At 30.3% G+C, this 12,775-nt stretch overlaps 1 protein-coding gene across 2 annotated transcripts in view; it reads right to left on the reverse strand.

The window, feature by feature from the left end:
- Window positions 1-12,775, reverse strand: part of LOC111626327 (UBX domain-containing protein 1-like) — a 55,610-nt gene that overhangs the window by 25,864 nt on the left and 16,971 nt on the right. For both annotated transcript variants that reach the window (XM_023369651.1, XM_023369650.1), the window contains exons 2-3: window positions 12,119-12,169; window positions 11,951-12,024 (exon numbers count right to left, since the gene is read on the reverse strand). In XM_023369651.1, the coding sequence (XP_023225419.1) occupies window positions 11,951-12,024; window positions 12,119-12,169 (125 nt within the window). The remainder of the gene's footprint in view (window positions 1-11,950; window positions 12,025-12,118; window positions 12,170-12,775) is intronic.

Consider the following 12,775-nt stretch of genomic DNA (forward strand, 5'->3'; position numbering starts at 1 on the left):
ACTACATATGCAATAAATTAAATTTGGTTAAGAAATTCAAAAATTAATTTTAAGCAATTATATTTGTTATCTTACCCTAATGGCATTTGGCATCTCATCCAGATACTTTGGGTGAGATGCTTAAAATGCCAGACAGTGAAAAAGTCGTCATTGCAAACACAGTATAGAATTTTTTAAAATAAACTCCAAACTTTTATTTGAAAGACATACTCCAGAATATGATATTTTCATTAGAGGGCTCCTAAACTCAAATTAGCGCTGTAATTTTCTTCATAAGCAAAATGTTAGGCATCTTTCACCGAATCACTATACATAATTTTACTGCCCCCAAACATATTTATGTAGCTAAAATTAGTTTTAACTAATGTTAAAAGTTAAAACTAGTTTTATCTAAAGTCAAAACATGTACAGCAGTAAATTAACTAGACAAAACTGGTTTTGTCTAGTTAAAACTAGAATTTACTGTAGTCAAAAATGAATTTGAGTTAAAACTAGTTTTAACTAGACAAAACGAGTTTTAACAAAGACATTCAGTATAAACTAGTATAAACTAGTTTCAACTAGACAAAACGGGTTTTAACAAAGACATTCAGTATAAACTAGTTTCAACTAGTTAAAACGGGTTTTGACTGTAACATATATATATATCAAAATATTTTTTTAGTACTTGGAAATGTAGTTTTATTTCAATTGTATAAAAGTATCCGATAAATATTTTCATTTTTTTCAATGAACCAATCATATGTATAAAGCAAAATAAATGTGTTTATACAGTCTATATTATAGATAAAATGATAAAATTAAGTACAGAAAAAATTTTTAACAATTTAAATGAAAAAATTTATTCATTTAACATTTAAAAAATGGTTCAGATTAGGCCATAGATTTTAAATGTAATAGGAAATAACATGTAGCATCACTCACATATGGATGGCAAAGCCATCATCCAAATTTGGGTGACAAAACCTAGGATGAGAAGGCCGCATCACCCATATATGGGTGATGTGGCAGTCATTGTGTTAATTAATATTTAATTGCCTGTATTATGGACCTAGTTCCTCCTGCTGCTGCCTACTTTTGTTATTCTCTACTTTTTTCTTCATTATCAATGTTTGTAGTTACTCTGCAATGTTTGTGGACTAACCAAGTCTTTCAAAATAAATTGAATTATCTTAATTTGTCTGATCCTCTTTTCATAAAGCAAATTTATCACTGATTATATTGATATTTTTGATATTTATACCAATTCTGTTATTGATTGATCACATGGTGATACCAATTAGCTATTTTTATGTTCTGAAATTCAATTTCATATAGAATAACATGTTTAAAATTGAATGTTACTGTACAGTATTTTTCATTTAGTACATTTCCATTCTATAAAGAATTGTTTTTATTAATGTAGAAAAAGAGAAAAGTTGAAAACAATGTTGCATTTGCACTGCTTCTCTTCCAATACATAGCATTTCTAATTTATTTTCTCTTCCAGCATAAATGTTTTCAGGTTTCAAAGACATGTAAACATTGAAATGTGTATATAGTGCACAAAAAGGAATAAAAGCTATGTGAAATCCATTATCAAAAACAATTATCAATGAAATGTATTTTAATTCTCTATTCCCAACGAAGTCCTATTTGCTAATCACCTAATTCATTAACCTATATATTTCAAATTAGACAGTAAAGTAACCAAAACTGGATACAATGAATAAATAAGTTAAGTTAAAAATTTATATTTTAGTGTTTATTTAAAAATTCTTATATTGTCTGTAATAATAATTATTCTTAGAAATATGTTTTTGTTCTTTCTTGTGTCAGTAATACATACTGAATTTTGGCTAGTATGAAGAATTTTGCTCAGTGACATAGGTGTGTTTTATCTGCCTAATATGGAAAAATGGAAGCATTTTGTCTTAAAATATTTTACTGTAATTGCTTGATAACTTTCGTTTATGAAAAATATGAATGCATCAAATTGACTTTATTATTATTATTTTTCAGTAATTATTTCTTTAGATTTTTAACATATATAATATACTTCCCTAAAATTAGCATATATTTTAAAAATATTTATTACTGCTGGGAAATAAGTTAACTTTACTAGAGTTGTGAACAACAACATTGTAGTGTAAGTTATCTTCCAGACAAAGTACAATCTTAAGAAAGAAAACAAATAGTTTAAATTCTCATTACTGAGAAGTCAATCATGATCTAAGCCCACAACTTATAGCATTCTGATTTAGAATTTATTTGTTACTACTCTGAAAGATTCTACTTTACTCAGATAATGTTAGGCGATTGGTTCCCAGAAACGTTTATTTCTACATTAGACAAGTGTCTGGCTTATATTATTATTTTACATAACAAATTGCTCCCTTCCAATATTTATTTTTCATTTAAGTAGGTTCCTGTTTTCTAGATCTGTTTTATACAAATATAAACGCCTGTAAGCCCAATAACTACAGGGTGATTATAATTAAAATTCCACTTTGAAATGGCCATAAAATGAAAACTACTGGATAGAATGTTATCAAACTTGGTAAAAGTGTACAGGACATCATGGGATTTTATTTCCCACAAAAAAAAAAAATAGTTCAAAAACTCACCACCAATGGAAAATGGTGCTGTCTGCAATATTGTTAAATGAAATAAGACCCGAAGACATCGTTGAAAATGTTTTAATTGGTTTTAAAATGAAACTATTTGTGGGGGTTATGCAAAATCACAATGGCTTACAACAGGAAGAAAGTGATATGCTAAGAGCTACTGTTGAGAACACAGTAATGCGATGTAATTTGCTTATAAAAAATGATGGACATCACATTGAACATGCTCTGTAACGTGTTTTAAAACCGATTAAAAACATTTTCAACAATGTCTTCATGTCTTATTTCGTTTAACAATATTGCAGACAGCTCCATTTCCCATTGGTGGTGAGTTTTTGAACTATTTTTTTTTTGTGGGAAATAACATCCCATGATGTCCTGTACACTATTACCAAGTTCGGTAACATTCTGTTCAGTAGTTTTCATTTTATAGCCATTTCAAAGTGGAACTTTAATTCTAATCACCCTGTATATTAAATCCAAACAATCTGTTTTAGACAGATTTTACTACTATTTATTTACTGTATTTTGAAATTTGCATGGTTATCTCATTTGTTTTATTAATACTTCGTTTGTTCTAAGAGAAGACAGAACCAACACTTGACTTGATGCAACAACTTTATGTAATTTTTTTCAATGACATGCATTTTGAGTATCTATGGCACTTATCTTCAGTTACACATATCTCTTCTTTGTAATAAATATTCTTAGAAGGGCTATGTGAATATAATTACCTATGTTTTCCTTCTTGTTAGAACTAATAAGTTTTAGTTCTGACAAAATTTGAAAAAATATTTTTCTCTAACAGTGGAAAGATGTATGTATTACAAAGTTGATTGTTAACAAACATCTTTGTAATCATTGCTTAAAAAATGCTAAGATTGCAAAATCTTAGCAATTTCAAATGATGATTTTGTTACAGTAATGAAAATCAGAATCTTTTGTCATTTTGGAGTTTAAAGCTTTTTACTTTAACTTCTGGCTAAGCAGATATCTTTGGTAGTTTTTCTTACTATAGATTCAAAATCATAATTTCTTTATTAAATGATTTACAATTGATGATCAAATATGCAAATAAAATTTGCTAACATATAAGAAAGATTTTATACTGTATATTAACTAGCCACAGGCAACTTAGCAGATTCTAAATTCAGTATATAGTAGTCTAGTACAGCGGCAACCCAAATGCATTGGTGTGCCACAAAACATGTAATTGAAAATACTGGACACTACACAAGCCACTAAAATAAAATTATAAAATTTATTGCACATTTTTATTTAACTATAAAATATACACTATATAAAAATATTATAAAAAATTACAATATTTAAACATTAGTGACTCCCTTGTGGTTCAACTTTAGAAGCTAGCACATCAATATTTGGTTCATAGTTTGAAGTTTTTAATTTTATGCACAATTGGCATGCCACTCAAAATTCTTTCATATGTCACTATATGGCACAGGTTGCTGACCGCTGCTCTAAGACATTATAAAATATGATGATTTTTAAGGTTTAATAACAAATACAGTTATTAAAATTATTTTGCGATAGTAGAAAACAAACTAATTTATGTTAAATTTACCAATATCAAGTGGCACTGACGACGACGCCAAATGGTAGATAATAGAACTATTGTGGAAAATGCCAATATTGAGCTCTTAAAGACTGCTAAATAACAACACAATTAAACACAGAGTCACAGATGTTTTCATATTTTGTTCTCTATGATTTATGATGATTATATTAACATTTACTGTAAATATACGTATTTTAATATGATTCTGTGTACTTTTAACACTTTTCTAGTGATATTACGACTTTAATATTTGTAGTGGACAGACGTAAAGTTGAATAAAATGACTTAAACTTGATTTTTATTTTTCCACATATATATACTTTTTTTGACAAACAATGTATAATCAAGAACAGCTTAACTTGAAATGATGTAACCCAAGGTATACCTGTATCATCATCATGAGTTAACAATTTTTGAACTCACTCACTTGAGCCACGAATGTCTAGATCAATGTTCCACAACCGGTGTGCCATCACAAGGTGAAAGGTGTGACATGAACTTTTACACATTCCAGTAATTGTCAAGTTTTATTTATATATTTTTATCATAATTGCTGTGTTTCTTATGCTTGTACTTCATTCTCTGATGCAGCACTGGTGAAATATGATGTTTGTTTATTCTTTATTACAAGCCACACATTTTTATGTATTCTAAGAAATTAAATATAAAATAAATTTGCTCACAGGTGTCTTGTTACCCTTGCCAATTGTTCTGTGTACGTGCTTTTTCAAAAGTGTTGGGATTAGCCCTATCCTTTATTACTTTATTTTGGTACTTGTCCCTGTTTGTTAGTGCTTCCTCAACTTTATTACATTTCTATACTGATTCACCAACCCATTATTAGGATTTCCCACTAAAGAATATAGGTCCCGCGTCTTGCAAATATTTCAGTTCTATCTCAGCTGTGCTCTGAAGTAGTCCGAAAATTGTGATTGCTAGTCAGTGTTATTTTTTTCTATTATTATTAGACTATAATTTTTCTAAGATGGACAAATTCCTTATACAGAGTGTTCCGTCAACGAGCAGAAGTAGTGGTAGCATTGAATCCGAAAAAAAGAAACAAAACTTAGTACACTAGCAGTATAGTGGTAATTTATCGTATGGTGTTTTTGGTGTGGTGATAAAACATGGCCTATCCTCAAGTGTATTGTTTGCGGTGAAAAACTTACTAATGCTGCTATGGTTCCCAGTAAATTGAAACAACATTTGTCTACAAAACATTCTTCTCTGTCAAACAAAGATGTCAATTATTTTTGTTGGTTGTTGGAACAAAACCAAAAACAAGCAGCATTCATGACTACAACAGTATGTGTTTCAGACAAAGTACAGGAAGCTAGCTATAAGGTAGCTGAACTTATCGTAAAGGCCAAAAAACCACACACAATAGCTGAAACGTTATTAATGTCTGCTTGTAAAGAGATGGTGAAAATAGTCCTGGGTTCAGAAGTTGCTAGTGAAATATCAAAAATTCCTCTTTCTGCTGACACAATCAGTCGCCAAGTTATTGAGATGTCCAGTGACATTGAAGACATTATGAAGGAGAAAATCAACAGTAGTCGAAAGTTCTCACTTCAGATTGACAAGTCCACAGATATTAGCAGCCACGAACAACTTCTTGCTTATATTCAGTACATCAATGGTAATGTAATTGCAACTAATTTCTTTTTTATCAAACAACTTCCCGAGTGAGCCACCAGTGAAGAAATATTTCGTGTAACTAACAAATGTGCACTCCAAAATGAATTAAAATGGAAGGACTGTGTTAGTGTTTGCACAGACGAAGCTGCAGCTATGACAGGCTGAGTGAAAGGATTTGTAGCTCAAGTACTTGAGATTAATCTTAACATAAGATGCAATCATTGTCTTATTCGCCGCAAAGCCGTTGTTGCTAAATCTTTGCCATCTTCTCTGAAAATTGTGCTGGACGAAGTAGTAAAAGTCGTAAACCTTGTCAAATCGCAACCCCTAAATTCACAGCTATTTTCCGTTTTGTGTCAGGAAATGAAATCAGAATACACCACACTCCTGCTACATACAGAAGTATGGTGGTTATCAAGAGGAAAAGGGTTAATGTGAATATTGGAACTTAAAGACGAGGTAAGTGCATTTTTGACTGTCAAGGGGCATGCGTACACAGATTTATTTGCAGATGATGAATGGGTATGCAAGTTGGCCTATCTTTCTGATATTTTCGTACACTTGAATGAGCTGAACAGAAAAATGCAAGGTAGGAACAAAAATATTCTTACTAGTATGAATAAGATTCAAGAATTTGTGAATAAGCTAAATTTGTGGATACAGAGAATTGAAAATGGTTTGTTTTAAATGTTCTCAACTGTATGGTCACTTGCTTCCGGTAATAAAGTGATGATGGATCTAATTAAAGAACATTTACAAATCCTGAAGCAGAGGTTCAAGAAGTATTTTGGAGACAGTGCTGAAGATATCGACTGGATTCGTAATCCATTCGTTGCAATTTCAGAATCTCTACCTATTCATTTACAAGAGGAACTCACAGAATTAAAAGCAGACAGAACATTGAAATTACAACTCCTCAAAGTGCCTTTGGATACATTTTGGTTGGCAATAAGAAGTGAATACCTGGCTATCTTTGAGATGGCAGTTAATGTTATTGCCATTTTTCAACTATGTATTTGTGTAAACTGGGCTTCTCAACGTTGACTGAAATTAAAACATCAAAGAGGGAGAGACTCAGATCCGTCGATGAAGAAATGAGACTAGCATTGTCAATGATTCCACCACGGATTAGCCGTCTGTGTGCAGCTAAGCAGGCACAAATATCACATTGAAAAGGTATGAGTAGAATTATTTATTTTAATAGTAGTAGAAAAGTGTATTTTTCTACACTATACACTCTACAGTGAATTAAAGTTCAAAAATTTTAATAAATGCACAAATTGATGCCTGTTTAATAATAATAATAGGTTAGTGGCATTACGTAATTCTATTGATATTAATAGTATAATATGTACGTTTTTAAGGGAAATAACATTTTGGTGTGCCATGTTGAGTCATAGGTGTGTCATGAGTAGAAAAAGGTTGCGGAATACTGGTCTAGATTGACTCATCTTGAAAAATCAATTTGTAAAACTCAAAACAGCAGTATACTTAGCCAGGGGCAGATCTAGGTTTCTCAAGGCCTAGGATTTATTGAAGTCCAATGGGACCCCATTTTTTGTTAATACAAATAATATTAGAAGTTATCATTACAGTAAGATCTTGTTTAGTGCTTCCTAGATTAACGCTGATTCGATATAATGCAGTTTGCTCGAATCCTAAATAAAAAGTCAAAATTTACATTGATTCATACATAAACAGCTAAAAAGTTTTACTATTTGATGAATGAATCACTACCTGATAATACAGTAATACCCCAAACTTACACGATAGGTGGGACCGAGTGGTAACCACAAAAGTCGAANATTTTTTGGCATGGATTTAATACATATGAAGTTGAAGAATAGTATAAAACAGGATATCCTATCTCAAATGTGTAAGATGAAAGTAGCACAAGCTTAAACATTAATTTTATTAAACATTAATATTAAATTGAAACATTATCACGTTTCACATTTTTTTTTATTATGTTAAATTGAAATTGACCTAATGAAGTAACATGTAAATCAAGGTTTAGGTGTATTACAATGCAAAATCAAAAATAACTTCTTATTCTTAAAATCTTAGAATAAAAATACATAAATATATAAAATATTAAATATTGTCAGTAATGTAAAATATGTGCATAATCAACATCATTTTTAAGTATTATCATTACATTTTGTACATAACGCTTGTCTAATATTTTGTAATTTTACTGTTTCTATACATATATACTTTAAAATAAAATATATTATTTGTATAATGTAATATATTATAAATATTAAAATATATTTTTAATATTACCATACTTTCCTGATTATAATTGTAAGCATTGTTTTCATCAAAAAAAAAAAAAAGAATGCTTTTTGAGTGTTTATGGCAGTTTGCCTTCATCAGATTACATTTGTATCAAAATGTAATTACAAATAATTTATTAATATTGTAGTTGATTGACTGTCATATATGATGGAATATATAAAGTGTTATTGAAAAGTCACATATCTATGAGGGTCATTCAAATAAATCACGACCAATGGATATACCAAAGCATGAAATATGTTGAAAAATAAACTACACTGATATAAATCCAGCAAAATTTAATAAAATAAAAACGTTTTCAATTGTATATCGGTGTAGTTTATTTTTCAACTTATTCTACTTCCAGTACATATTGGTTATATATTTTATGATGGCCACGCCAGCCAAAGTCTACAGAAAGCATGAAATATGTGTAGCGAATCATTTTCCATTTGAAATGTAGGTGGAAACACTATAGGCTCACTTTACAGTATCATGTGAACCTACAAACAAGCTGCTTTTGTTTAGCACATCAAGCAGATACTCTGTCCAACTTCAAGTATGGATGTATCAACAACTGAGCAGCGAGCAGTAGTGTGTTTTTTAACTGCAGAAGGTGTCAAACCCCATGGCATGCATTGCACGCATGAGCAATGTGTATGGAAACTGTATGGGTTTGACAACGATGAAAGACTGGAGTGAGCGCTTCTGAGATGGTCAGTCATCACTACTTGATGATGCCAGGCCAGGGCAAGCACATCATGTGATCAACAAGGTTACAAAAGTGGAAGTGGACAGACTCATTTTGGACAATAGACAGATCACTGTGAAAGCACTGGTGACCGAGGTTGGAATACGCATCGGTAGTGGTAAATACCATTATTTGTGAGCATCTGTAGTACAGAAAAATCTGTGCCCAGTGGGTGCCGCACAACTTAACATCTGTGCAAAAAGACCTTTGCACGGATCTGTCATTGGAACATTTGCTGTGGTACTGCAATGAAGATAATCATTTCATAGAGAGAATTGTTACAGGAAATGAAACATGGTGCTTTCATTTCCAGCTGGAAAGCAAAAGACAGAGCACCAATGAAAGTACATGTTGTCTCCACTGCCTAAGAAATCAAAGGGAATGCAAACAACAAAAAACGTGATGTTGACATTCTTCTTTGACAGCAAAGGCCCATTGCTGATGAAGGTTACTGCCTGTGGAACCACCATAAATGCTGCTTAGTACATAGAAACTTTAAAATCTCTGCAAGCTTTCATCAAGTCCAAGTGGCCAGGTCTGCTTTCACAAGGTGTCTTCCTTCTTCATGACAATGCCTGCCCTCACACCGCACACATCGTGCAGGAATCCCTTGTGAAATTCAAGTGGAAAACACTCCAGCATCCTACATACAGTCCTGACTTGTCTCCGTGCAATTTCCACATTTTCAGGGAGCTTAAGAAGAATCTGAAAGGGCATAAGTTTCAATTGAATGCTGAAATGTAAGACGCAGTTCGGGAATGGTGCAGACATCAACCCACCAAATTCTATGAACAAGGAATCAAACATCTTGTGTCACATTGGGACAAGTGCTTTACTCATCAGGGGGGATTAGTTTTGATGTAATGTACTGTACCTACTAAATAAAGTCATTGGTCATGTTTAATTTGAATGACCCTCATATTTTACTATACTTACAAAACAAACACAGCTATTTCTGTTCTTTTTTTTACTCTTTCTGTCCTACATGCACTAAGAAGACCTTTTTATCAAGGAAAGAGGGTTTTTTTTTATCATGAGTTCAGCCAAACCCAAACTAGGGTGGCTAGGTGGGGAAGGATGGGGGCCAAACCCAACATATCTGGGATGGACCACCCTCTAAAAAATTGCTGGTGTTTCTTGACTCATTCTAATTCATTCCCAGGTCCCTCACAAGTAATCTGACAGCTTAACCACTCAGCCATCTGACTGACTGTTTCAATTCATTAGAAGTTTCAACAAGCATAATACAGCTATAAAAGTAAAGTTTATTTAAAATAAAATAAGGTGCCTATATTAAACAAAAATATAAACTAAATAAATTGAGAATATCAGCCTATTAAGTAAGCAAGAAAAATTGTCACCAATCATGATAAAATCCAAGTTGAAATAATATTCACAAATAGAAATTTTAGTTTAAAATAATTAACATTCCTACTATGCACTTTCTAAGCCACTAAGAAGCACTACTATATAATTAATTTGACTAACTTTATAAAACATGATATCAAAAAATTAAAATAAACAACAAAATAAAAAAATAGGCAAATTTAATTTATGATAATGATAAAATAATAAATACTGTACTGCAATACAAATATTTGGCAGAAACAGTTAAAAATTCCCACTTTCTAATTACTACTACTAATAATAGATAGTCTCTAATAAATGCAACTATCAAAAACAGTTTAAACAGTTTAAAAAATTCTTTATTAGTGAAAATAATTTTTTTATAGAATGCAAATCAACACTAACCAACACTGGAGTGAAGTTATTTACATGTGCTAATGGACAAAGACCTGTAAATCTCATCAATTGCTACCAGCTAGAGTGCACATGCTCAGTGGGATGTCATCAAGAAACACATATTTGATTTCAAATCGTGTTCTTATTTAATTGCATTCTATTGGAAATTCACCTTCAGCTGAAGAAGAACTGTTTATGGTTCGAAAATGTTAGTGAAGAACTGTTTTTATCATTGTAATTTTATACAATATTACTTATTGTTAATATTAGGTGTGATAAATTAATAATAACTTCATTTAATTGAAAACTTCTACTTTTAGCAAATTAATATATTAAAATTTAATTTATTAGGAAAATATAAATGAACTTTTATAGCATTTTAATTTAAAGAAAAAACTCGAATCCTAAATATCATATTACACCTATATCCTGAAATATTCTATATAAACTACATTACATACTGTATTCTATAATATAAACCTGATTTTCTCAATATTTTTTGTTTAAATGAATTTTGTCCAGAAGTCTATATAATCTTTATAAAATAACTTGCCAAAAATTCATCAATTTTCAGGTAAATGCACTTTCATTTCAAGCAGTTATTTATAACAGTAAATGATAATTGTCACATAAGTATTAACAAAATTTTTTACATAATTTTTTTTTTACTTACATTTATATTTAGTGCATTAAAGTAAGTATTCCAGATTTAAATTTGTATTACTTCTGTACATTTTGAATTTGTATTTTTATTCAGACACTTTTCAACCTTCTAGTTTTTTTGTTTTCATTTCGTAAAGTTTTTGTGTTGCAATTATTTAATTATTTCAAAATTTATTTCATAAGTTAAGTAACTTATGAAATAAATCTTTTTTTATAATTTAAAACTCAGAATATATATGTATTCTGAGTTTTAAATTATAAAAAAGATTTATTTCATAGAGAGGAAACCACTAACTGAAAAACAAAAAGAAAAAGAAAAAAATTAAAACAGATACTAGAAATTTACTGTGTAAACACATTTATCCTGGATAATGAGAATCTGTATGCTTAAGTTATATAAATAATAACAAGCAAGTGTTTCTGAAATAAATAAATAAAAATAGGTTTTTCATAAATAGTTGAATAAATTTTAGAAAATTTTTTGCAACTTAACTGTAGTATGTTTTCTACTATAAAAACTCTTTTCTACAATGGAAAAAACACTATTTACACTATCTCTATCCATTCACTTAAATTTTATGAATAAAATATATTAGATATAGACAAAAACCAAATGATATAACTTAGAACACTTGCATAAGTATTAACTACGAGTAGCGGAATATTAAAACTATATGACATCAAAATTACCTGTCTCCTCTTTATTCTGTCCTTCTGTTTCAAGAGGTGCGTCAATTTCTGGGTCATCGCTATGAGCTAACAACCTATAAAAATATATTATTGTATAATTTTTTACAGTAATAAATTAATAGCAGTTTAAATGATTGCTCAAAAAATTTTTCCTAATAAATATCTTACCATTCCATTGCAGGTTCGATTTGATTTCCTGAAACATGTAAAGCTTTTTCCCTAAAAATTTAATTAAAATTTTATAAATGCATCTTTCAAAAATTTTCTGTACTTAGACTAAGCAAATACAAAACATTATAGTAAACTTAACTAAATTTTTGTGCATTTCATATATATCAGGTCAGTCCATAAGTTCTGCCTATTTTATGATCTTGAGAAAAATCTTGTTTTGCTGTTAAAAATGCCAGTATAATGTGATACCTTTTACACTGAAGTGTTAAATTGGATCTCATTCATATAATACTGTTCAGAATTGGGAACATTTCAGTTGTTTAGTTTCGTTAAAATGGAAGTAACAGATGAATATAAGAGACATGTTTTATACTTTTTATTTTTAAGTGGTGAGAATGCTACAAATGCAGCCAAAAAATTAAATACTGTTCATAATCAAACTGTAATTAGTGTAAGGATTGCACAGAAGTGGTTTGAAAGATTTAGAAATAATGATTTTAGTGTGGAGGATAAGGCTCGTACTGGAAGACCTGTTGACTTTAATGATGATGCTCTCTCTGCACTAGTTGAAGCAGAACCATCTTTAACAGTTGATGAAATTGCGGAACGTTTAAATTCATCCCATGGAACTGTTCATAGACATCTACCACAAAT

This window comes from Centruroides sculpturatus, unplaced genomic scaffold (assembly GCF_000671375.1).
Source record: "Centruroides sculpturatus isolate CEXI.00-Female unplaced genomic scaffold, Cexi_2.0 scaffold26, whole genome shotgun sequence".
NCBI lineage: Eukaryota > Metazoa > Arthropoda > Arachnida > Scorpiones > Buthidae > Centruroides > Centruroides sculpturatus.